The sequence below is a fragment of the Haematobia irritans genome, chromosome 5, assembly GCF_050003625.1.
Source record: "Haematobia irritans isolate KBUSLIRL chromosome 5, ASM5000362v1, whole genome shotgun sequence".
NCBI classification, from domain to species: domain Eukaryota; kingdom Metazoa; phylum Arthropoda; class Insecta; order Diptera; family Muscidae; genus Haematobia; species Haematobia irritans.
Genome location: NC_134401.1, coordinates 146,820,216 through 146,846,858, shown reverse-complemented (window position 1 = coordinate 146,846,858; position 26,643 = coordinate 146,820,216). Strand labels below are relative to the sequence as shown.

The window sequence follows — 26,643 nt, the reverse complement described above, 5'->3', positions numbered from 1 at the left end:
CCTAAGTACAGCGAGTCATCAAAATAAAAAAAATAAAGCGCTTTTCGTCTTTATTCCACGGCATCCATGGTACAAATGGAGCATATGGGCTAGAAATGGACGCACCGACTGCCATTTTTATTGCATTTAGATGACGGGTTGCATAAATTTAGAAGATTTTGTAAAGCCATTATTAATTCTGATGTCGGCTTGTATCAAATGATATTTTGATTACCCATTTCCTGGTTTTGTGTTTTGAAATCTTGATTTTATTAATATATCTTTCATTTTTAAATTATTACGGATTTTCTAAAGCGGACTTTATTCCTTTATTTTTTTTTTTTCTGTTCATAAAAAAAAAACTTTCAAAAACTTATTGAGGATTTTTGTGACGAATTTTAATTTAATTTGGGGATATTTGGGAACAAAAGAGTCCCAATTTGGGGACAAGAGCCAGGATACCATGATGCCACAATACTGGCAACACTACTTCGCCTTTATGATAAGACATCGGTCACATTCGTAATTGTAAGGGATACGTGATCAAAATAAAAAAAAAAAAACTATTGCACTAAAAAAGGAATTTTTGAAAAAAGTGTCACAAAATGGTAAAAACGTTGCACAAAATTGTAAAAAGTATGATATTTAGTAGTACAATAAAAAAGTGACACAAATATCTAAATGCTTGCTAAAAGTGACAAATTTCCCATTAAAGTCGCACAACGGTAACTCAGCGCGAGAAGAAAGGAGCCTACTAGGAAGGTGAAGTCTTAAGCCAAAGGGATATACGTATCAGGACACAAAACAACATAAAGATGGACGTATCACTAAAAAAAAATAATAAATTAATAAAGCGGTCCGTCCAAATTTTTCACTACGTGTGGATGTGCCCATTAGAAAACTGACAAGCTTTATCTTATAAATGTGTTTCCATAGGAAACAATTTTTTTTAAACGATGTGTATACCACACAAGTGCTAAGCACATCTTTTCCGAGTTGCCCAATTCTCTAGAAACTCAACTTCTAAAACAAAAAAGCTCATCGAATATAAAAAAAAAACATTAAGCCACCACCAAGCAACCCAAATGTTCGAGCTATTGCAAAATTGAAGACATCTTTTTTTTTGGGGTTCTTCCTCTGATGGTTACAGTCAATGCAGTTTTTGTTTTTTGTTTGGGCTTTTTGGTCGTTAGCTTCCATGGCCCCGGTATGGTGGAACTGTATGGTGTTTTTTTTTATTGCCTTTATTTCTGTATAGATCGGCAATGTTTTCGAAACACGTCTATTTTCGCAATGAGTATAACCACCAACCATCTATCTAAACAACTTGGCTGACTGTTCAATAGTTTCTACTTTGAAAATAGCCAAGTGCTTGGAACACAGAGAGGAAAATATAGCAAGTATCTAATGCCAAAAAAATATAAAGAGACCCAAAAACAACAATAGCAACTAGTTGACTCTATTAACAATAAAGAATTCTTGAAATCTTCCACCAACAATCCCACCACCACAAGTCCAAGTTACTTCCATTAACATCAACATCGTCATCATGGGCCAAGAGGAAAAAAAACCATACTAATGTACAAATCCAGCTAATGCATGAACATACATGATGCACTGAATGCATATTTAATCGTTGCTAACTTACCTTCTTAATACCATCCACCTGATGGCTTAAGAAAAAAATCAAAATAAACGTTTCCACCGACAGAGTCAATGTTCCAAATAGGTTTGTTTTTTTTTTTTTCAACCACCATAACATTTGGCTAGACGTGGCGACTTCAGCTACTCAACCTACCAATTGGCCAATTGACAGAACAGCAACGTTCTCCTTCTCAGAGTGACGAGCAGTGGGTTAGGAAATCGCACAGAAACTAGTTTATAGCTATGCTTCGCCAAGAAGCTTGGTGTGGAGCATGGCTTTCTTGATGGTCATAAAGCCAAAAAACGCTGGATTGCAAGCTCAGTTTTATACATGCATAGATCCATAGCTCGATTGTCGTAGCCAACTACCAAGATTTAGACAAGAATAGTACATATGAGCACACCTAAACTGCTAAGAGAGAATAGAAGGAAAATTTCTTATATTTATTAGTCGTGTTTTTTTTTCAATTAAACAAATTTTGGAAAAAATATTTTTTCTATAAACTTATTATTAATTTAATTTTATTTTTAATTTAAAAATCTTTTGTTTTATAATTAATGAAATTTTATAAAAATTTTATTTCTATAGAAAATTTTGTCAACATTTTATTCCTATAGAATTTTGTCAACATTTTATTTCTATAGAAAATTTTGTTAACATTTTATTTCTATAGAAAATTTTGTCAAAATTTTATTTGTACAGAAACTTGTGTCAAAACTTTATTTCTGTAGAAAATTTTTTCAAAATTGTATTTCTATAGACAATTTTCCAAAATTGTATCTCTATAGGAAATTTTTCAAAAATTTTATTTCTATGGACAATTTTGTCAACATTTTATTTCTGTGGGAAATTTTGTCAACATTTTATTTCTATAGAAAATTTTTGCAAAATTTTGTTTTTATAGAAAATTTTGTTTAAATTTAATTTCTATAGAAAATTTTGTTAAAATTTTATTTCTATAGAAAAATTTCCCAAAATTTTATTTCTATAGAAAATTTTGCCAAAATTTTATTTCAATAGAAAATTTTGTCAAAATTTTATATCTATAAACAATTTTTTGTCTAAATTTTATTTCTATAGAAAATTTTGTGTAAGCTTTATTTCTATAGATTTTTTTTTCAAAATTGTATTTCTATAGAAAATTTTGTCAAAATTGTATTTCTATAGAAAATTTTGTCAAAATTGTATTTCTATAGACAATTTTCCAAAATTGTATTTCTATAGTCTATTTTCCAAAATGATATTTCTATAGAAAATTTTGTCAACATTTGATTTCTATCGAAAATTTTGCCAAAATTTTATTTCAATAGAAAATTTTGTCAAAATTTTATTCCCAAAAAAATTTTTGTCAAAATTTTATTTCTATACAAAATTTTGTCTAAATTTATTTTTCTATAGAAAATTTTGTCTAAATTGTATTTCTATACAAAATTTTGTCAAAATTGTATTTCTATAGAAAATTTTGTCAAAATTTTTTTCTATAGAAAAATTTGTCTTAATTTTATTTCTAAAGAATTTTGTTTTTTTTTTCAAAATTGTATTTCTATAGAAAATTATGTCAAAATTGTATTTCTATAGAAAATTTTGTTAAAATTTTAATTCTATAGGAAATTTTGTCAAAATTTTATTTCTATAGAAAATTTTTTCAAAATTTTATTTCTATAGGACAATTTTGTCGAAATTGTATTTCTATAGAAAATGTTCTCAAAATTGTATTTCTATAGAAAAGTTTGTCAGCATTTTACTTCTATAGAAAATTTTGTAAAGATTTTATTTCTATAGAAAATTTTATCAAAATTTAATTTCTATAGAAAATTTTGTTTTAATTTTATTTCTATAGATTTTTTTCAAAATTGTATTTCTATAGAAAATTTTGTCAAAATTTTATTTTTATAGAAAATTTTTAAAAAATTTTATTCCTATAGAAAATTTTGCCAACATTTTATTTCTATAGAAAATTTTGCCAAGATTTTATTTCAATAGAAAATTTTGTCTAAATTTTATTTCTATAGAAAATTTTGTCTAAATTTTATTTCTATAGATTTTTTTTTCAAAATTGTATTTCAATACAAAATTTTGTCAAAATTGTATTTCTATAGAAAATTTTGTCAAAATTTATTTCTATATAAAATTTTGTCAACTTTTTATTTCTAAAGAAAATTATGTTAAAATTGTGTTTCTATAGAAAATTTTAGCAAAATTTTATTTCTATAGAAAATTTTGTCTTAATTTTATTTCTATAGAATTTTTTTTTTTCAAAATCGTATTTCTATAGAAAGTTTTGTCAAAATTTTATTTTTATAGAAAATTTTGTTAACATTTTATTGCTATAGAAAATTTTGTCAAAATTTTATTTGTATAGAAAATTTTGTTAAAATTTTATTTGTATAGAAAATTTCGTCAAAATTTTATTATTTCTATAGAAAATTTTGTCAAAATCTTATTTCTGTAGAAAATTTTTTCAAAGTTGTATTTCTATAAACGATTTTTCAAAATTGTATTTCCATAGTCAATTATCCAAAATTTTATTTCAATATGAAATGTTTCAAAAATGTTATTTCTATAGAAAATTTTGTCAACATTTTATATCTATAGAAAATTTTGGCAAAATTTTATTTCAATAGAAAATTTTGTCAAAATTTTATTTCTATAGAAAATTTTCTCTAAATTTTATTTCTATAGGAAATTTTGTCTAAATTTTATTTCTATAGAAAATTTTGTCTAAATTTTATTTCTATAGAAAATTTTGCCACAATTTTGTCTTAATTTTATTTCTATAGAATTTTTTTTTTCAAAATTGTATTTCTATAGAAAATTTTATCAAAATTTTATTTCTATAGAAAATTTTGTCAAAATTTTATTTATAAAGAAAATTGTGGCAAAATCTTATTTCTATAGGAAAATTTTGTCGAAATTGTATTTCTATAGAAAATGTTCTCAAACTTGTAATTCTATAGAAAAGTTTGTCAACATTTTATTTCTATACAAAATTTTGTAAAAATTTTATTTCTATAGAAAATTTTGTCAAAATTTTATTTCTATAGCAAATGTTCTCAAAATTTTATTTTTATAGAAAAGTTTGTCAAAATTGTATATTTCTGTAGAACAATTTGTCAACATTTTATTTAATAGAAAATTTTGTCAAAATTTTATTTTTATAGAAAATTTTGTCAAAATTTTATTTCTATAGATTTTTTTTTCAAAATTTTATTTCTATAGAAAATGTTGTCAAAATTTATTCCTAAAGAAAATTTTGTCAAAATTTGATTTGTATAGAAAATGTTGTCAAAATTTTATTTTTATAGAAAATTTTGTCAAAATGTTATTTGTATAGGAAATTTTTTCAAAATTTTATTATTTCTATAGAAAATTTTGTCAACATTTTATTTCTATAGAAAATTTTAGCAAAATTTTATTTCTATAGAAAATTTTGTCTTAATTTTATTTCTATAGAATTTTTTTTCAAAATTGTATTTCTATAGAAAATTTTGTCAAAATTTTATTTTTATAGAAAATTTTGTTAACATTTTATTGCTATAGAAAATTTTGTCAAAATTTTATTTGTATAGAAAATTTTGTTAAAATTTTATTTGTATAGAAAATTTTGTCAAAATTTTATTATTTCTATAGAAAATTTTGTCAAAATCTTATTTCTGTAGAAAATTTTTTCAAAATTGTATTTCTATAAACAATTTTTCAAAATTGTATTTCCATAGTCAATTTTCCAAAATTTTATTTCAATATGAAATGTTTCAAAAATTTTATTTCTATAGAAAATTTTGTCAAAATTGTACATTTCTGTAGAACAATTTGTCAACATTTTATTTTTATAGAAAATTTTGTCAAAATTTTATTTCTATAGATTTTATTTCAAAATTTTATTTTTATAGAAAATGTTGTCAAAATTTATTCCTAAAGAAAATTTTGTCAAAATTTGATTTGTATAGAAAATTTTGTCAAAATTTTATTTTTATAGAAAATTTTGTCAAAATTTTATTTATATAGAAAATTTTGTCAAAATGTTATTTCTATAGAATTTTTTTTCAAAATGTTATTTCTATAGAATTTTGTTTCAAAGTTTTATTTCTATAGCAAATGTTCTCAAAATTTTTTCAAATCTTTATTTCTATAGAAAATTTTGTCAAAATTTTATATTTCTATAGAACAATTTGTCAACATTTTAGTTTTATAGAAATTTTTGTCAAAATTTTATTTATATAGAAAATTTTGTCAAAATTTTATTTCTGTAAAAAATTTTGTCAAAATTTTATTTCTGTAAAAAATTTTGTCAAAATTTTATTTGTATAGGAAATTTTTTCAAAATTTTATTATTTCTACAGAAAATTTTGTCAACATTTTATTTCTATAGAAAATTTTGTCTAAATTTTATTTCTATAGAAAATGTTGTCTAGTGTTATTTCTACAGAACATTTTGTCTAAATTTTATTTCTATAGAATTTTTTTTTTTGAAAATTGTATTTCTATACAAAATTTTGTCAAATTGTATTTCTATAGAAAATTTTGTCAAAATTTTATTTCTATAAAAAATTTTGTCAACGTTTTATTTCTAAAGAAAATTTTATCAAAATTTTATTTCTATAGAAAATTTTGTCTTAATTTTATTTCTATAGATTTTTTTTTAAATTGTATTTCTATAGAAAATTTTGTCAAAATTGTATTTCTATAGAAAATTTTGTCAAAATTTTATTTCTATGGAAAATTTTGTCAAAATTTTATTTCTATGGAAAATTTTGTCTAAGTTTTATTTCTATAGATTTTTTTTTTCAAAATTGTATTTCTATAGAAAATTTTTTCAAAATTTTATTTCTATAGAAAATTTTGTCAAAATTTTATTTCTATGGAAAATTTTTGTCTAAGTTTTATTTCTATAGATTTTTTTTCAAAATTGTATTTCTATAGAAAATTTTGTCAAAACTTTATTTCTATAGAAAATTTTTCAGCATTTTATTTGTATAGAAAATTTTGTCAGAATTTTATTATTTCTATAGAAAATTTTGACAAAACTTCATTTCTGTAGAAAATTTTTTCAAAAATTGTATTTCTATATATTTTTTTTCAAAATTTTGTTTCTATATTTCTATAGAAAATTATATCAAAATTTTATTTCAATAGAAAATTTTGTCAAAATTTTATTTCTATAGAAAATTTTGTCAAAATTTTATTTCTATAGAATATTTTGTCAAAATTTTATTTCTATAGAAAATTTTTTCAAAATTTTATTTCTATAGAAAATTTTGTCAAAATTGTATTTCTCTATTTCTATTATTAGCTATGCGTGTGGCACAACATAAAATTGCCCGCTAGTTAGTACCATTGCTTGTTAGATCTAATCACAGAGACCTAATGCATATTTGCCGGAGAGTGAGGTGTGTAAGCCACAAGTTTGGAATTTCTGCTAGAGCTACATACAAAGGCAGTGGCAAAAACTAAAACAACACCAACAACAACGACAACGCTTCATTAATTGTGTTGAAAAATTTAGATCATTCATACAAGCATCAATCCATTCAACCATACATCATGCCACCATAACGTTGTGTGTGTGTGTGTGAGAGCGTAAGCGTACTATGTGTATTTAGTCTCAGGTGACGACAATGATGCCTTAGTTTAGTTTATTACGTTTTGAGGTTGTCAATGATGATGGTAGTGGTGGAACTGGATATGGAAGTAGGTTGAGTTGAAAGTTCATTTGTGAAGACCTTAATCCAGCATCCGTCAACGATCAATCATCATGTGTTGGATTTTTTTAGTTTCAATATTTGTCATTAGTGGGTTTATGGGAACTGGTCTTCTAAAAATAATTATCGAAAAAAAAACAATACGAAAATTTGCATTGGTGGGTGGTGAGTATGATATGGGGAATTTGTGATCAATCCCGCATTTCATTCGTTTGTGTTGAATATGCTGTGGGCTATTATTGTCTTAGTTTGGATATAGCGAAGGAGCGTTTTGATTATGAATGTAGGGAAATCATTAGACTTTTCATTTATTTGATTCTGAAATGATTTGGAATATAATGAGGATATTTTACACAAACCAATTGTGAGATAGTCATTAATTTCGGTCCCCGAAGAAAATTTTCCACCTACGTACATTCTGTATGAGTGAAGGGAGATCTTCTTTTAGATCATCTCTTGATACTGGACTGGATCTTTGTAGACGAGTCCGAAATTTATTTCTTTATAATGTCACCTAAGTTTTATGGTAAAATTAAACAACGCTGAAATATTGGGTATAGGTGCAAAAAATCCATCCTACTGTGGAATGTGGCATGATGAGGCAGAAGGAAGAAGGGTTGTGTTAATGGAATTAAGGGACAAAGGAGGATATAAATGAATCTCGGAATCGAACTCACATCATATTGTAGACAAGCCATACGCCAGACCTACACACCCATAATAAAAATCATGAACCGCGTGCACGTTCCAAAACGATCCGTTCATAAAAGTGTATCAACACATATGTGGTATCAAACGGAGAATAGACCATGTCAATCTGACAAAGATAAAATGCGTTGCCATCATTCATGATCTGAAAACGTAATGGTTACGAATTTATAAAAAATCGGCTACTGTGACTCGAAGCTGGATTGCCTGCTCCACACTTATTAACAGTCGCCTTTGCGGATTCCACCACCGACGAAGTTGCCGTAAGAACGTCTAACGAATATTTTAAAACTTTTCATGGTCAAAAAAAACCGAAAGCCATTCATGGAATCGTGAACTCCCCTTAGAAGAGACCGTGAACATCTCCTTTTGATTTTTCGTGAACGTTTCTGTTTCATTTTGTTACCTCCGTTCACGATTTTGGAAGGTATTTTTTCCAATTAGTGCGTAAGGTCCAGTGATGTTGACTTAATCGTTAATAATCTATGTTGGGTCTATTGTTTCAGAAAAGCTCTAAAGGAGCTTGGAGTTGTTGGATAAGCAACATAAATTTGCCTGAATAGGCAAACCAATCGTTGCTCATTCTTACGCTCCCCAACATTTCTGAGAGAGGGATCCACTTCTGTTGAGTTTTTCGGTTTGGAACTTTTAAGTTCTGGGACATCCACCCATCTTAAATGTACGACAATTTAAGTCGTCTCCAGGATAAGGGTCCAGGTTTAGTTTCGGTTTATCTTATTAATCATTCTATGTTTAATGCGTGATAGTCGGAAATTGTATTTGTAGATTTATAGTCGATGAGGTTTTCGACTTTCTAACTAATATATTAATACTTTTCATGGTCAAAGAAAACCGAAAGCCATTCATGAGATCGTGAACTCCCCTTGGAAGAAACCGTGAACATCTCCTTTTGATTTTTCGTGAACATTTCTGTTTCATTTTGTTACCGTCCGTTCAAGATTTTGGAAGGTATTTTTTCCAATTAGTGCGTAAGGTCTAGTGATGTTGACTTAATTGTTAATAATCTATGTTAGGTCTATTCTTTCAGAAAAGCTCTAAAGGAGCTTGGAGTTGTTGGATAAGCAACATAAATTTGCCTGAATAGGAAAAACCAATCGTTGCTCATTCTAACGCTCCCCAACATTCTGAGAGAGGGATCCACTTCTGTTGAGTTTTTCGGTTTGGATCTTTTAAGTTCTGGGACATCCACTCATCTTTAATGTTCGACAATTTAAGTCGTCTCCAGGAAAAGGGACCACTAAACCTTTCGGTTTATCTCTCTCGAAAGAAATGTTAATCATTCTGGGTTTATTGCCAGCGATGGTCGGAAATTATTGTATTTGTAGTTGATGAGGTTTTCGTCTTTCTAACTGCTTCGTTCGGATGCAGTTGGTGTAGTTATTGCCTCGTATGGTGTTTGGATGGTGGAACTTTAGATTTGGAAACCTCAGTGGCGGAAATGTGGGTTGAAGATCTCAGTTTTGGAATTGCAGATCCCAAGATCTCTGTGGAAGAGCTGTAGATCCTAAGATCTCACTCATGCGCATTTTTGTTTTACACTTTGGTACATCAGCTTGTATCCATATCAAGAAACTCTGCGACAAGGATGGGATGTGTCCAGAGTAATCTGGTGGTGAGTTAAGTAGGTTTACTTGGGCAAGGAAAAAGGTGACGAGTTTCATGTTGCTTTTGGTTACCGATGCGACACTCGTCAGCTACCCTGCTATCAATCACTGATAGGTAGGAATTGAGGTGGCTGCATTTGCCTGATTTAGTTGGGTCAAAACTGCCCTACCACTGGAGATCTCCTCCCTCCGGTGCTATGGGTGGTGGTCGAGCTCCGAGAAGAGGATTAACCTTGTAGCTTCTCACCGCTTCAGCCACAGTATCGGGAAAAAGAGATACTTTAATTGATGCTAACTTTAGGAAGGTATCGACTATGTGCGAATCTGTCTTCAAAATTTGGGAATGCTACTAGATTTCCGAGAGATTTCAGGTTGCTATGGGACAGGAAACCAGGATCGAAATCCTACACCTATGTTCTATAGTCTTAAAATTTTTGAGAGTTTCCGTGGTACAATGGAGAACAAGAGATTTTGTATCTGAGGCTAACTATAGTAATAGATCTACTCTCTAAAATTTGGGAATCAGTCTCAGAGAGACACTGAGTAGGGGTAATATATTCCAAGTGATAGAGGCTCTTTATATCATACCAAAAAACGGGGCAAGACATTTTACAACTCTAGAGGACCAACGTTTCTGAGAGATTCCATGGAGTAAAGGCGAAGAAGATACGGAGGCGACAGTTATACGGAAAATTTAAAAACTTGCTACCAATGCTATGGGAATGCTATTGGAAGAGGTTTGGAAAGATCTGAATATCGTAAGAGATCGGGAGATTTTTATCCGCCCAGAGTCCTAACGACTCAAAGAGACCCTTATAATTTCCTACGTGGCGAAAGATTTGTTTAGATGGGGTGAAAGGCTTTTGTTGCTGGGACATTTTTCCGCTATTAGTGAGCGTCTCTCCCGACACTATTTACAGCTCAATAATAAGTGAGAGAGAGGGAGAGCAACATCATGCAGATTTCTCCTTCCCAATATTACATTGTTACACACATACGGCGTTATAACCATCTTACCGATTTTCCCTTTCAAAACTATTTACCTTTCAATTGTGATTTTAGTAATAGTTTCTAAAATTTTCCTCTCTCTCTTTTTACAGCAAAATGACCGACACAATGAGTTCGGCCGGTCAAATGGAGCTATCGCTCAAAGATAATGGACTCATTGTTGATATGTCAACGACAGCCTCACTATTACATCACAACACATTAGCCACACATGCCCATGCCTTGCGTAGCTTTAAGGAACACCACCAGCACCAACAGCTTCTACAGCAGCATCATCATCACAGTTCCGAGGATCAATCATCATCATCGTCGGATAATGGCGGTGAGAAACCGCACACACCCATCTCAACACCAGTAACAGCCAATGTCAGTATATCGCCAACAAATCTATCAACGAACAATTCAAATGCCTCCAATAATGCTGCTTCGGCCGTAACTACATTCCGTTGTGAACGCTGTGAAAATTTCGAGACAAACTCCCGAGCCACTTTACTCTTGCATGTGGTGCAGTGCCTATCGAATTCGGCTGCGGCAGCAGCAGCTCGCCTTAAGAATGAGGATGGTGAACCGGAGAACTTACAAAATTCCGCATCGAGTACAGCGGGAGGAGAGAATAGTAATCACTCGGTGGCTAGTGGTGGAGGTAGTGGCGGCGGCGTAGGTGGTGTGGTTTCCGCCTTGGCCAGTGAGAGTAAATGTAGTAATCTGGTGGCAGCCAATTCCACAAATCCGTCTCAACAGGGATCCCGCAAAGTGTTCGAATGCGATGTGTGCAATATGAAATTTTCGAATGGTGCGAATATGAGGCGTCATAAAATGCGACACACAGGCGTCAAGCCTTATGAGTGTCGAGTGTGCCAAAAGAGGTGAGTGAGTGCGTGATTCCAATAGAGCTCATCGAAGTTTCATCTTCTCTTTTTTCTCTTTACGTAGATTTTTTCGCAAGGACCATCTGGCCGAGCATTTTACCACACACACCAAAACCTTGCCCTATCATTGTCCAATCTGTAATCGCGGTTTCCAAAGGCAAATAGCTATGAGAGCCCATTTCCAGAATGAACATGTGGGTCAGCATGATCTCGTCAAAACTTGTCCATTGTGTAGTTATCGTGCGGGTTCCATGAAGTCTCTGAGAATACATTTCTTCAACAGGTAGATCAATGGGCTGACAAAGCCACCACCGCCAACAGAGGACCCATTTAATTTTCAATTGTCTCTTCTTTTCAGACATGGCATTGATTTGGACAATCCTGGGCCGGGCGGTTCTTCATCGCTGTTACTCGCTCTGGAGTCACAGGCATCACAGGTGGCTGCCGCCGCTGCTGCTGCTGGCTATGTGCCCACAGGTTTGAATGCTGTAGCAGCAGCGGCTGCAGCTGCTGCCAATGCTGCTGTCAATTCGAATGCCGCTATTGTTTCGGCCGCCAATAGTATGCCTAGCCACCAGAGCGACAGCGGTGAATCGCTACGATCCCTGGAGAATGCAACGCCGCCCATGCATTTCCTAACACCCCATGTGGAGATCTCAACCCTGCCAGATAATGGCCTCTCGGATAACGCCATGTTCAATGTAAACCAATGTTCCAATTCTAATAATCATAATGATTCTCTTATCTCTGTAGTCAATTCATTGAATTCCTCCTCTACCTCTACCTCTTCTTTGTCTACTTCTTCATACTATTCTCGTTCGCCCGTTGAGAATGTCCTCTTATGCGTTTTGCGTGCATTTGATTTGCAGGGTCACTCCACCAATAGCAACACAACCAACAACAGCAATACCAGTACCAACAACTCTACCGCCACACCCAGTTCCAATTCCAATAATCATTGCAGCAGCGGCGGTGTGAATACGACAACATCATCGGCTGGTAGTACCACTGGAGATATGGGCCCCCAAGACCGTGACTCGATTATGCAATCACCAGTGCCGTTGACCATTAATATGCCACCACAGGAACATCCATTAGATTGTAATGCCAAATCGTTGCCTTCAAGTACCAGCAGCAGCAGCACAAACAGCAGTGCCAGTGTAGGAAGTGCCGTAACCGGTTCAGCTCTATGCGGGGCCTTGACATCTGTATCGCCGAAAAATCATCATGAAAATCATATAACACCCTCGATTAGTCTAATACCCATTAAGCAGGTTAGTATGAGATTTCTGCTATGGTATCCTGGTGGAGAATCACTCCATTTTAAGGTGAAACTAACTGTGGCGTGACTCACAAAATATTCTGTGACTTGCGTCGAGCTTGTGACTTGTCTGAGCGTGTGTAAATATGCAATTTTGGAAATGTTATTGTAGGAGAGTAATATACTGTTGAAAATATCTCACCCACAAACCTATTACGGGAAAAGTACAGTCACAAAACAAACTAATCGTATATTCAAAGCCATGCACAAAGTAGTGAGATTTGGAATATGAGAGCTATTTTCATGGATGAGAGAGAACATTTCTGGAGTGTGGTTTTGGATAAGTACGATTTTAGAACGTGAGCGGGATTCGTGAGTGAGAATTTGCAATCGTAAGAGAAATTATAAGGAGGAATCAAAATAGGGCGACCAGCTAGGGCCACTAGATCACTATCCAAATCTACATTACCCTATAATTGCAATGAAAGAACTTTATCTCCATCCTAATATCCCGAGGAACGCAACAATCGGCGAATGATCTCCATCCATATGCATTTCCTCAATATTCCTATCCTGTTGACGTCAGCAAATTGGCGCCCGATCTTCATCCATATATATTGTTTGGAGCGCAATCTCCTTCCTAATAACCCTAATCTTTTTGTCAAAATAGTTTGTCTTAACTGCAGGACGCCCGATCTCCATCTAAATATCAGTTACCCTCTCAACTTATGGCTACATATATTTATCCTAGAATCCTGAATATTTTCACTAAAGTAGTTTATGCGTTCCTGTTTTTATCCTTTCCCTAAAGGCCCAACAATTTGACGTTCGAACTCTATCCATATATTCTTTGTCTTGACAATTTCTAGGACCCAATTACGCATTACATCTTTATCCCTTCACTAAAGGGCTTACCGTGGTGCAATGGTTAGCATGCCCGCCTTACATACACAGGGTCGTGGGTTCGATTCCTGCTTCGACCGAACACCAAAAAGTTGTTCAGCGGTGGATTATCCCACCTCAGTAATGCTGGTCACATTTCTGAGGGTTTCAAAGCTTCTCTAAGTGGTTTCACTGCAATGTGGAACGCCGTTCGGACTTGGCTATAAAAAGGAGGTCCCTTGTCATTGAGCTTAACATGGAATCGGGCAGCACTCAGTGATAAGAGAGAAGTTCACCAATGTGGTATCACAATGAACTGAATAGTCTAAGTGAGCCTGATACATCGTGCAGCCACCTAACCTAACCTAAAGGGCTAAACAAATTGACGTCCGACCTCCAACCAAAAGTATTTTTCATAGTCAATTTCTTGCGTCCGATTTCCATTTTAATATCCAGAATATTTTCACCAAAGTAGTTAATGCATTGCCTCTTTATTCTTTCCCTACAAAACTAAACAACTTGGCGCCCGATCCCCATCCATATATATTCTTTGCCTTATCAAATATTGGCCTCCGATCTCCATCCTAATATACCGAATGTTTTTAACTAAATTGGTGTACGCGTTACCTCCCCAGCAGGACTCAACATATTTAGGTCCGATATCCATCCATATATCCTTTCTCTTATCAATGTGTGGTTCCCGATGGCCATCCTTATAACCTCAATATTTTTGAGTTGTCCCTTCCCTACAGAACTCAACAAATATCGCTCGATTTCCATTCATATATCCTATGCCTTTGCCAATTTCTGGCGCCTGAATATTGTAACCAAAGTGGTTTACGCATTGTCTTTTTATCCCTTCCCTTAAAGGATCAACAAATTTGCGCCCGATCTCCATCCATATATCATTTGTCTTTCCAATTGCTGGCATCCATTCCATTCATATATCCTATGCCTTTGCCAATTTCAGGCGCCTGAATATTGTTACCAAAGTGGTTTACGCATTGTCTTTTTATCCCTTCCCTTAAAGGATCAACAAATTTGCGCCCGATCTCCATCCATATATCCTTTGTCTTTCCAATTGCTGGCATCAGATTTCCATACTTATATTCTTAATATTTTGCACCAAAGTGATTACCGCGTTGTCCCTTTATCCTCTCCTTACAGGATTCTAGAAAATGGCGCCAGATCTCCATTCATTTATCCTTTGCTTTTTCTGGCGTCCGATCTCAATCCCAATAACCTGAATATTTTTACCAAAGTGGCTTACACGTTGTCTCGTCTATGGAACTCAACATCTATAAGCCGGATCTTCTCTCGTCTTGTCAATCGGTGGCGCCCGATCTCTAAATATAATTTACCTTCTCTATTTCTGGCGGCCGACCACCATCCTAGAATCTTGAATCTTTTCACCAAAGTGGTTTATGCGTTGCCTCTCTAGCACTTCTCTACAGGGCTCAACAAATTGGCGCCCGATCTTCGTCCATATATTCGTTGCTTTGCCAATTTCTGGCTCCCGATCTCCATCCTAATAACTTGAATATTTCTACCAAAGTGGTTTACACGTTGCCTCCTCTAGAGGACCGAACATCTCTACGCCGGATCTTCCTTAGCTTTGTCAATCTGTGGCGCCCGATCTCCATATATCGTTTGCCTACTTTAATGCCAAAGTTAGGCAAACGCATCTGGATTCATTTTAGTTAAGAAAAAAATTTTGTCCAATTTCTAAAAGATTATTTAATTATTATTCCGTTATTTTTTTGTGCTTCGATTAAAACTGGTTGAACCGGTTATTCTGGTTATTTGTTTTATAAAACACCATCGATAGGTTTTGGAAAAGTGTGCGGTTTTTTTTAAACGGAAAAAAACTGACACCCTGTTCTACAAATTTGCACCCGATCTTCATGCATATATCCCACAACAATTTATCTTAACGGGTTAAAAAAATATTGAGTAATACAATTTTTTAACTACAGTTCACATCCATGGTTGCCACTTGTGCAAAAAATAATCTACCAATATTTTACTAAAAATCTACCAAACTGAAAAAAAATCGAAATTTTATTTCTATAGAATTTTGTCAAAATTTATTTCTAACGAAAATTTTGTCAAAATATTATTTTTATAGAAAATTTTGTCAAAATATTATTTTTATAGAAAATTTTGTCAACATTTTATTTATTTATTTATTCCTTCAGAGCATGAATTCTAAGCCTGTTTGTCCAAATAAAGTAATTCCAATGGACTACTCTCTAGATTTTCATACAATGGAAAATTTGGTCAAAATTTTTTTTATAGAAAATTCTGCCAATTTTTTTTTATAGAAAATTTTCTCAAATTTTTATTTCCATACAAAATTTTTTTTCTATAGAGAATTTTGTAAAATTTTATTTTTATAGAAACTTTTCTCAAAATTTTATTTCTATAGAAAATTTCAGTTCTATATAAATTTTTCTCAAATTTTCATTTGTATACAAAATTTTATTTCTATAGAGAATTTTGTCAAAATTTTATTTTTATAGAAAATTTTCTCAAATTTTTATTTCTATACAAAATTTTATTTCTATAGATAATTTTGTAAAAATTTTATTTTTATAGAAAATTTTCTCAAAATTTTATTTCTATAGAAAAATTTCTCAAAATTTTATTTCAATAGAATTTTTTTTCAAAATTTTTATTTATAAACAAAATTTTAATTCTATAGAGAATTTTGTCAAAATTGTATTTCTATAGAAAATTTGGTCAACATTTTATTTCTATAGAGTTTTTTCAAAATTTTATTTCCAAATAAAGTAATTACAATGGACTACTCTCTAGATTTTCATACAATGGAAAATTTTGTCAAAAAAAAATTTTTATAGAAAATTTTGCCAAATTTTTATTTATAGAAAATTTTGCCAAATTTTTATTTATAGAAAATTTTCTCAAATTTTTATTTCTATAGAAAATTTTATTTCTATAGATAATTTTGTGAACATTTTATTTTTATAGAAGATTTTCTCAAAATTTTATAAATATAGAAAATTTCTGAAAATTTTAGTTCTATATAAATTTTTCTAAAATTTTCATTTCTATACAAACAACAACATTTTATTTCAAACATTGTCAACATTTTATTTCAAAAGAATTTTGTCAAAATTTTATTTCTATAGAAATTGTATTTCTATAAAAATGTTGTCCAAATTTTATTTCTATAAAAATTTTGTCAAAATTTTATTTATTTATTTTATTTTTATAGAAAATTTTCTATAGAAAATAAAAATTTGAAACTACAATGGACTACTCTCTAAGTTAGATTTTCATACAATGGAATATTTTGTCAAAATTTATAGAAAATTTTGTCAAAATTTATAGAAAATTTTCTCAAGATTTAATTTTTATAGAAAATTTTCCAAAATTGTATTATTATAGAAAATTTTGTCAAACTTTTATTTTTATAGAAAATTTTGTCAAAATTTTATTTTTATAGAAAATTTTCGCAAAATTTTATTTCTATAGAAAAGTTGATAAACTTTCTTAGAAAATTTTGTCAACATTTTATTTCAATAGAATTTTGTCAAACTTTTATTTCTATAAAAATTTTGTCAAAATTGTATTTCTATAAAAATTTTGTCAAAATTTTATTTCTATAAAAATTTTGTCAAAATTTTATTTATTTATTTATTCCTTCAGAGCATGTAAGTCTTATCCTGTTTGGCCAAATAGAGTGATTACAAAGGACTACTCTCTAGATTTTCATACAATGGAAAATTTTGTCAAAATTTTATGCTTATAGAAAATTTTCTATAGAAAATAAAATTTTGGGACTACAATGGACTACTCTCTAGATTTTCATACAATGGAATATTTTGTCAAAATTTATAGAAAATTTTGTCAAAATTTATAGAAAATTTTCTCAAAATTTATAGAAAATTTTCTCAAAATTTTATTTCTATAGAAAATTTTCTCAAAATTTTATTTTTATAGAAAATTTTGTCAACATTTTATTTCTATAGAAAATTTTGTCAAACTTTTATTTTTATAGAAAATTTACTCAAAATTTTATTTCTGTAGAAAATTTTGTCTAAATTTTATTTCTATAGAAAAGTTTGTCAAAATTTTATTTTTATAGAAAATTTTCGCAAAATTTTATTTCTGTAGAAAAGTTGACAAACTTTCTATAGAAAATGTTGTCAAAATTTTACTTCTATAGAATTTTGTCAAAATTTTATTTCTATAGAAATTTTATTTCTATAAAAATTTTGTCAAAATTTTATTTATTTATTCCTTCAGAGCATGTAATTCTAAGCCTGTTTGGCCAAATAAAGTAATTACAATGGACTCTCTAGATTTTCATACAATGGAAAATTTTGTCAAAATTTTATTTTTATAGAAAATTTTCTATAGAAAATAAAATTTTGAGACTACAATGGACTACTCTCTAGATTTTCATACAATGGAAAATTTTGTCAAAATTTATAGAAATTTTTCTCAAAATTTTATTTCTATAGAAAATTTTCTCAAAATTTTATTTCTATAGAAAATTTTCGCAAAATTTTATTTCTATAGAAAAGTTGACAAACTTATAGAAAATTTTGTCAAAATTTTATTTCTATAGAAATTTTATTTCTAAAAAAATTTTGTCAAAATTTTATTTATTTATTTAATACTAAGCCTGTTTGGCCAAATAAAGTAATTACAATGGACTACTCTCTAGATTTTCATACAATGGAAAATTTTGTCAAAATTTTATTTTTATAGAAAATTGTCTATAGAAAATAAAATTTTGAGACTACAATGGATTACTCTCTAGATTTTCATACAATGGAAAATTTTGGCTAAATTTTATTTCTATAGACAATTTTCTCAAAGTTTTATTTTTATACAAGATTTTATTTCTATGGAGAATTTTCTCAAAATTTTATTTCTATTGAAAATTTTGTCACAATTTTATTTCTATAGAAAAATTGATCAAATATTTATTTCTATTGAGAGGTTTGTCAAAAATTTTATTTCTATAGAGAATTTTGTCAAAATTTTATTTCTATGGAAAATTTTGTCAAAATATTATTTTTATAGAAAATTTTCCCAAAATTGTATTTCTATAGAAATTTTTGTCAAAATTTTACTTCCATTGAAAAGTTTGTCAATGTTTTATTTCTATAGAAATTTTTGTCAAAATTGTATTTCTATAGAAAATTGATGTACCTCTTAGTTAGAGAGGTATATAAATTGTCTACCAAAACTTACCATATTTGGTAAAATTCTGGCAACGGTGGTCACATCTTCCCTTACACGATTGAGTTTTGATTTAATTAAAAAATTAGTTCCATCAATTAAGTTTTTAATTGCAATTGTTTTTTATTTAAAAAATTAATTAAAATTAATATACATAAATTAAAAAGAATTTATGGTTTTAATTAATTTTTTATTTAAAAAAAAATTCACATAATTCAATTAAAACCTTTATTGAGTTTGACGGAATAGACAATTAAAAGATAATTGATTTAATAAAAAAAAATCGCATAATTTTATTGAACCGACAAAATATTTGTTCGCATCAATTGATAATTTAATTGAAGTCGATGAATGATATTATCATTTCCGTTATTGAGGAAATTTCCATTAAATTCTTATTGGAGCCAAAAAATGTGTTTTTTTTATATTTAAATAAATTTTTTATCATCAAACATTTGCATAGGCTAGAAGGGCATTGAAATGAGGAATGAGGAAATTTTCAATGTTTTTGTTTTAATTATTTTTTCCAATTTCTATATCAACTAGGAACCACCCAGTGAGGATAATGGAAAAGCCAACAATGTCAATGGTGATGCCATGAATGGAGGCGATAGCAGTGAATCGGAATTTTCAGCACCCAATACCCGGTTAACATCACTCATCAAGGTGAGTTCAATCCATTCTTCGTTAGCTTGAACCCACAACACCATTGACAAAGAATCCGGTAGATGCATTTTTTTATAATTCAGTTTTTAAACTCTTCCCCATGTCAGGTATCCCCCTTGAAATCTCTATTGCGGGAAGATCTTAAGAGACGTATATGCGCCAAGGCCAATAATCGTATAACACGAAATGCTGCCTCCATGGAAAATAATAATGTGATACAGAGCAGTTTAACGCCCACATGTGGAACAGCCACATCGTCCACTACGCCCATATGTAATGGGACTATAACATCGACCGGACCCGAAAGTGATTCGGGTGGCCTAAATCGTAAACAAATACTCACATGCCTATTTTGTGGTATTGAATTTCCCGATGAGACTTTGTACTTCCTGCACAAGGGTTGCCATTGTGAGAGTAATCCCTGGAAGTGTAACATATGTGGTGAACAATTGAATAATGTCTATGAATTCAATGCCCATCTATTGAGTAAAAGTCATCAATAGCAACCAATGTATAAGGGTGTCTTAACATCTGTGGGAAAAGATTAGATGATATGTTGTGGGAGGGGGCGGGAGGGAGGAAAAGAAAAGGCGCTGGAAGAAGAATCTTTGGGAAGAAAAGAAATCATAGCGCTGCCTTGTACTAAACACAAAAAGGTCAAATTTGAGCGAGAGGCATTTTCTCTTTGTTTTATTGTTTTTTTTTTTTTATTAATTAATTTTGTTTTATAGAATTTATCATAATGGTTTTTATATATATAGAAATACAATATACTATATATAAATTTTATGATTTTATATTGTTTCATATATACATATATATAAATATTTTTTTTTGATTTTTGTTCGTTATTCATATCTCTTATATTAATTGTAGATATTAAGAAAGTTTTGAAGAAAACAAATGTTAATAACTTTTTTTTTAAACAAACAAGCAAACAAACAAAACCTAAACAAATTGTGGGCAAAGGCAATATTTTAAGTAATTAAATAAAAATTTAAAACAATTATAAAAAAATAACAACAACAAAAAACAAACATTGGAGTGTGATAGTTAGTCGTTAGATTTTAACAAACAAAAAAAAAAAAATAAAACAACAAGCAAAAATCGAGAACAAAAATTGTAACGTAATTTACATCTAAAAATACAAGAAGAAAATCTTACAAAAAACATAGATTTTTAATGAATACAACAACAAATAACAACGCATTACAAGAAACATATAACAAAACAAAAGAAAAAAAGAGAAATATATACAATACCTAATACCTAGTTGCACTTGTAATTTTTAACAAAACAAAATAATAGTTGAGCTATACCATAATTCTTAAAGAATACAATAACATAAATTTTATTTGTTAAAACAAAACTAAAATTTACTGAATTTTAATTTTATTTTTAATTTCCCCTTGGTCTTCGATTTGTAGTTGAAAACAAAAATAAATGGTTAAAGATGGCATCCCTAAATGTCCCATGGTTGTAGTATAGACGCAAACCAACAATTTGATTGTTGTACAACAGAGGCGCTAGAGGGCACTACTGTAAAGAGATATTAGTGGTTTGGGGCTTCAAAACAGCTTGCCCTTTGCGCAAGAAAAAAGTCATAATAAAAGTATTTATGATAAATTTCAACCTAAAAAAACATTAAAATATTTGTACTAGAATTGTTACAGGAAATTAATGATATATGTGTATGTTTAAATAATTTTCATTTGCTATACCGAAATTATTTATCAACAAGATGGAGCATTGTTTCAGTTTTGAGAGAAAGTAAGAGAGAGAGAGAGAAAGAACAAATGCCAAAACTGTAGCCAGTGTGAGCAGAAATTATATATCAATAAGATAGACCATCAGCGTTGCCACAATGTAATTTTACTTTGGACCAACATTTTTCCAAAACCGGACCAAAATTCGTACCAGCGGACCATTTTTCCAAATTAAATTAGTTAACAGTGAAAATTTTTCCAAAATTCTACTTCGAAAGAAAATTTTTATTTCTATTCAATATTTTTATTTCTATAGAAAATTTTGTCTAAATTTAAATTCTTTCGAAAATTTTGCCAAAATTTTATTTCTAAGGAAAATTTTGTCAAGATTTTATTTCTATAGAAAATTTTGTCAAAAGCTTGTTACTATAGAAAATTTTGTAAAAATTTTATTTCTATAGCAAATTTAGGCAAATTTTTATTTCTTTAGGAAATTTTGTCAAAACTCCATTTCTTTAGGAAATTTTGTCAAAATTCCATTTCTATAGAAAATTTACACAAAATTAGAAAATTTTGTCAAAATTTCATTTCTATCGAAAATTTTGTCAAAATTTTATTTCTAAGGAAAATTTTGTCAAAATTTTAATTCTATCGAAAATTTTGTCCAAATTTTATTTCTATAGAAAATTTTGTAAACATTTTATTTCTATAGAAAATTTAGGCAAATTTTTATTTCTTTAGGAAATTTTGTCAAAACTCCATTTCTTTAGGAAATTTTGTCAAAATTTTACTTCTATAGAATATTTAGCCAAAATTTTATTTCTATAGAATATTTAGCCAAAATTTGGGAACCACCGTGGTGCAATGGTAGCATGCCCGCCTTGTATACACAGGTTCGATTCCTGCTTCGACCGAACACCAAAAAGTTTTACAGCGGTGGATTATCCCTCCTCAGCAATGCTGGTGACATTTCTAAGAGTTCCAAAGCTTCTCTAAGTGGTTTCACTGCAATTTGGAACGCCGTTCGGACTCGGCTATAAAAAGGAGGTCCCTTGTCATTGAGCTTAACATGGAATCGGGCAGCACTCAGTGATAAGAGAAAAGTTCACCAATGTGGTATCACAATGGACTGAATAGTCTGAGTGAGCCTGATGGTACATCGGGCTGCCACCTAACCTAACCATAGCCAAATGTTTATTTCTATAAAAAGTTATAGCAAAATTTTATTTCTTATAAAATTTTTACAAAATTTTTGCTTAATTTTGTATCTATACAAAATTTTTTTAAAGTTTATTTCTGCACAAAATTTTGGAAAAAATTGATTTCTATAAAAATTTTTGTTAAAATTTTATTTCTATGGAAATTTTTTTGTCTACAGAAAATTTTGTCAAAATTTACAAATTTTGAAAAATTCCCGATTTGAAGAAAATGGGCCAAAATCAACCAAATTCTATTTGGTCGGACCATCGGACCAAATTTAAAATTTAATAATTTTTTGGACAAATTTTGGTCCGATCGGACCAAAATGGCAACCTTGTAGACCATTGTTTTTGTTTTGAGAGAAAGTAAGAGAGAGAGAGAGAGAGAGAAAGAGCAAAACTGTTGTCAGTGTGAGTAAAATAATGTGAAAAACGGAAAAAATTTAAAATGGTAAAAAATAATAAGAATTTAAATTTTTGTATAATAAATAATAATTAAATTAAATTTTATGTTCATTGTTTCCATGTATTGTGAGCTATGGAAAAAATGTTTATTGAAAAAGAAGTAAAGAAAGTCTAAAGTCGGAAGCAGTCGTCTATATTATAGTATACTCCAAGCTAACGTCTCAGTTCTATCGAAAAAATTTCACCGGAATATTTAGTGGAATTTTTTTCCCATGAAAATCGGCCGAGCTTTTTAGCGGTTTTTAGCTTTTTTATTTTCGGCAGGTTTCTATTAACATGTGGGTAGACCTGCATTTTTATCTAACTCCTACTACCAGAATACGGATTTCCACATATTTCAAAGTTCAATCCAAACATTAATAATAATTGCTGCCGTGACTTTTGAAAAAAAAAATGAGCAAAAATTTTCTATAGAAATAAAATATTGGCAAAAATATTTTATAGAAATAAAATGTTGACAAAATTTTCTATAGAAATAAAATGTTGACAACATTTTCTATTGAAATAAAATTTTGACAACATTTTCTATAAAAATAAAATTTGACAAAATTTTCTATAGAAACAAAATTTTGACAACATTTTCTATAGAAATAAAATTTTGACAAAATTTTCTATGGAAATAAAATTTTGCAAAAATTTTCTATAAAATAAAATTTTGCAAAAATTTTCTATAGAAAAAATTTGGACAAAAATTTCCATAGAAATAAAATTTGGACAAAATTTTCTACAAAAAATTTTTCTACAGAAATAAAATATTTGCCAAATTTTCTATAGAAATACATTTTTGCAACAATTTCCCATAGAAATAGAAATAAATTTTTGCAAAAATTTTCTATAGAAATAAAATTTTGACAAAATTTTCTATAGAAATAAAATTTTGCAAAAACTTTCAATAGAAGTAAAATTTGGACAAAAATTTCCATAGAAATAAAGTTTGGACAAAATTTTCTATAGAAATAAAGTTTGGACAAAATTTTCTATAGATATAAAATTTTGACAAAATTTTCTATAGAAATGAAATTTTGAAAAAAATTTTCAATAAAAATAAAATGTTCCAAAAATTTTCTATAAAAATAAAATTTTGCAAAAATTTTCTATAGAAAAAAAAATTTGACAAAATTTTCTATAGAAATAAAATTTTGACAAAATTTTCTATAGAAATGAAATTTTTCCAAAATTTTCTACAGAAATAAAATATGTGACAACATTTTCTATAGAAATAAAATTTTGCAAAAATTTTCGATACAAATAAAATTTGGACAACAAATACAATAGAAATAAAATTTTGACAAAAATTTCCATAGAAATAAAGTCTTGACCAAATTTCCTACATAAATACAGTTTTGACAACATTTTCTATAGAAATAAAATTTTTGACAAAAATTTCTTTAGAAATAAAATTTGGACAAAAAATTCAATAGAAATAAAATTTTGACAAATTTTGCTATAGAAATAAAATTTTGCAAGAATTTTCTATAAAAATAAAATTTGGACAAAAATTTTCAGAGAAATAAAGTTTGGACAAAATTTTCTATAGCAATAAGTTTTTGACAAATTTATAGAAATAAAATTTTAACAAAATTTTCTATAGAAATAAAATTCTGCAAAAATTTTCTATAAAAATAAAATTTTACAAAAATTTTCTATAAGATAAAATTTTGCAAAAATTTTCTATAGAAATAATATTTTGCAAAAATTTTCTATAGAAATAAAATTTTGACAAAATTTTCTATAGAAATAAAATTTTGACAAAATTTTCTCTAGAAATGAAATTTTTACAAAATTTTCTACAGAAATAAAATATTTGACAAAGTTTTCTATAGAAATAAAATTTTGATAAAATATTCTATAGAAATAAAATTTTGATAAAATTTTCTATAGAAATAAAATTTTGCAAAAGTTTTCGATACAAATAAAATTTGGACAAAAAATTCCATAGAAATAAAATTTTGAAAAAAATTTCCATAGAAATAAAATTTTGACCAAATTTCCTACATAAACACAATTTTGACAACATTTTCTATAGAAATAAAATTTTTGACAAAGTTTTCTATAGAAATAAAATTTGGACAAAAAATTCAATAGAAATAAAATTGTGACAAATTTTGCTATAGAAATAAAATTTTGCAAAAATGTTCTATAAAAATAAAATTTTGCAAGAATTGTCTACAAAAAATAAAATTTGGACAAAAATTTTCATAGAAATAAAAATTTTCCATAGAAATAAAATTTTGCAAAAATTTTCTATAAAAATAAAATTTTGAAAAAATTTTCTATAGAAAAAAAATTTGCAAAAAATTTTTATAGAAATAAAATTTTAACAAAATTTTCTATAGAAATAAAATTTTGACAAAATTTTCTATAGAAATAAAATATTTGACAAAATTTTCTATAGAAATAAAATTTTGACAAAATTTTCCATAGAAATAAAATTTTGACAAAATTTTCTATAGAAATAAAATTTTGCAAAAATCTTCTTTAGTTATAAATTTTTGCAAAAATTTTCAATAAAAATAAAATTTTGCAAAAAATTTCTATAAAAATAAAATTTTGCAAAAGTGTTCTATAGAAATAAAATTTGGACAAAAATTTCCATAGAAATAAAGTTTGGACAAAATTTTCTATATAAATAAAATTCTGCAAAAATTTTCTATAAAAATAAAATTTTGCAAACATTTTCTATGGAAATAATATTTTGATAAAATTTTCTATAGAAATAAAATTTTGCAAAAAATTTCTATAGAAATAAAATTTTTACAAAATTGTCTATAAAAATAAAGTTTTGCAGAAGTTTTATATAGAAATAACATTATGTAGAAATGTCCATAGAAATAAATTTTTGACAAAATTTTCTATAGAAATAAAATTTTGACCAAATTTCCTACATAAATACAATTTTGGCTACACTTTCTATAGAAATACAATTTTCACAAAATCTTCTTTAGTAATAAAATTTTGACAAAATGTTCTATAGAAATAAAATTTTGACAAAATTTGATATAAAAAATAAAAATTTGCAAAAAATTTTCTATGGAAATAAAATTTTGAAGAAATATTTTATAGATATAAAGATTTGCAAAAATTTTCTAAGAACTAAAACTTTGACAACATTTTATATAGAAATAAAATTTTCTATCGAAAAAAATTTTGAAAAAATTTTCTGTATAAATAAAATTTTGCAAAAATTTTCTATAGAAATAAAATTTTAACAAAACTTTCTATAGAAATAAAATGTTGCAAAAATTTTCTTTAGAAATAAAATTTTAACAAAATTTTCTATAGAAATAAAATTTTGAAATAATTTTCTATACAAATAAAATTTTTGACAAGATTTTCTATAAAAATATAATTTTGACAAAATTGTTTACAAAAATAAAATGTTGACCAAATTTTCTGTTTAAATACAATTTGGCAAAACTTTAGAAATAAAATTTTGAAAAAATTTTCTATAGAAACAACATTTTCTATGGAAATAATTTTTTTTTATTTGGTTGCGTTTTAGTAAAATTTGCTCCAAATTTTTGGAAAATTATTTATGGCTCGAATGGCAACCGTGGTTTCAAACCGATCCTTCCGAATGTTACATACACATAGAGCACAATGTCTGATTGGATTTTCTATAATTAGTTGGGTCCTATTTTTTTGTGAAATACAGAAAATTTTCAAAAGCATTTATATTAACAGTTAAGCCGTTCTAACCACGAATAGTGACCT

General features: G+C 28.4%; 1 protein-coding gene across 6 annotated transcripts in view; it reads left to right on the top strand.

The window, feature by feature from the left end:
- The window catches only part of LOC142240362 (uncharacterized), an 84,604-nt gene extending 63,670 nt beyond the window's left edge, over positions 1-20,934 (top strand). For 5 of the 6 annotated variants that reach the window (XM_075312067.1, XM_075312068.1, XM_075312071.1 and 2 more), the window contains exons 2-7: positions 10,757-11,530; positions 11,598-11,816; positions 11,892-12,234; positions 12,403-12,807; positions 19,440-19,559; positions 19,643-20,934. In XM_075312067.1, the coding sequence (XP_075168182.1) occupies positions 10,761-11,530; positions 11,598-11,816; positions 11,892-12,234; positions 12,403-12,807; positions 19,440-19,559; positions 19,643-20,062 (2,277 nt within the window). In that variant the 5' untranslated portion in view covers positions 10,757-10,760 and the 3' untranslated portion in view covers positions 20,063-20,934. The remainder of the gene's footprint in view (positions 1-10,756; positions 11,531-11,597; positions 11,817-11,891; positions 12,235-12,402; positions 12,808-19,439; positions 19,560-19,642) is intronic. The other variant, XM_075312072.1, reaches the window with a different exon arrangement.
- The last annotated feature ends 5,709 nt before the right edge of the window (positions 20,935-26,643 follow it).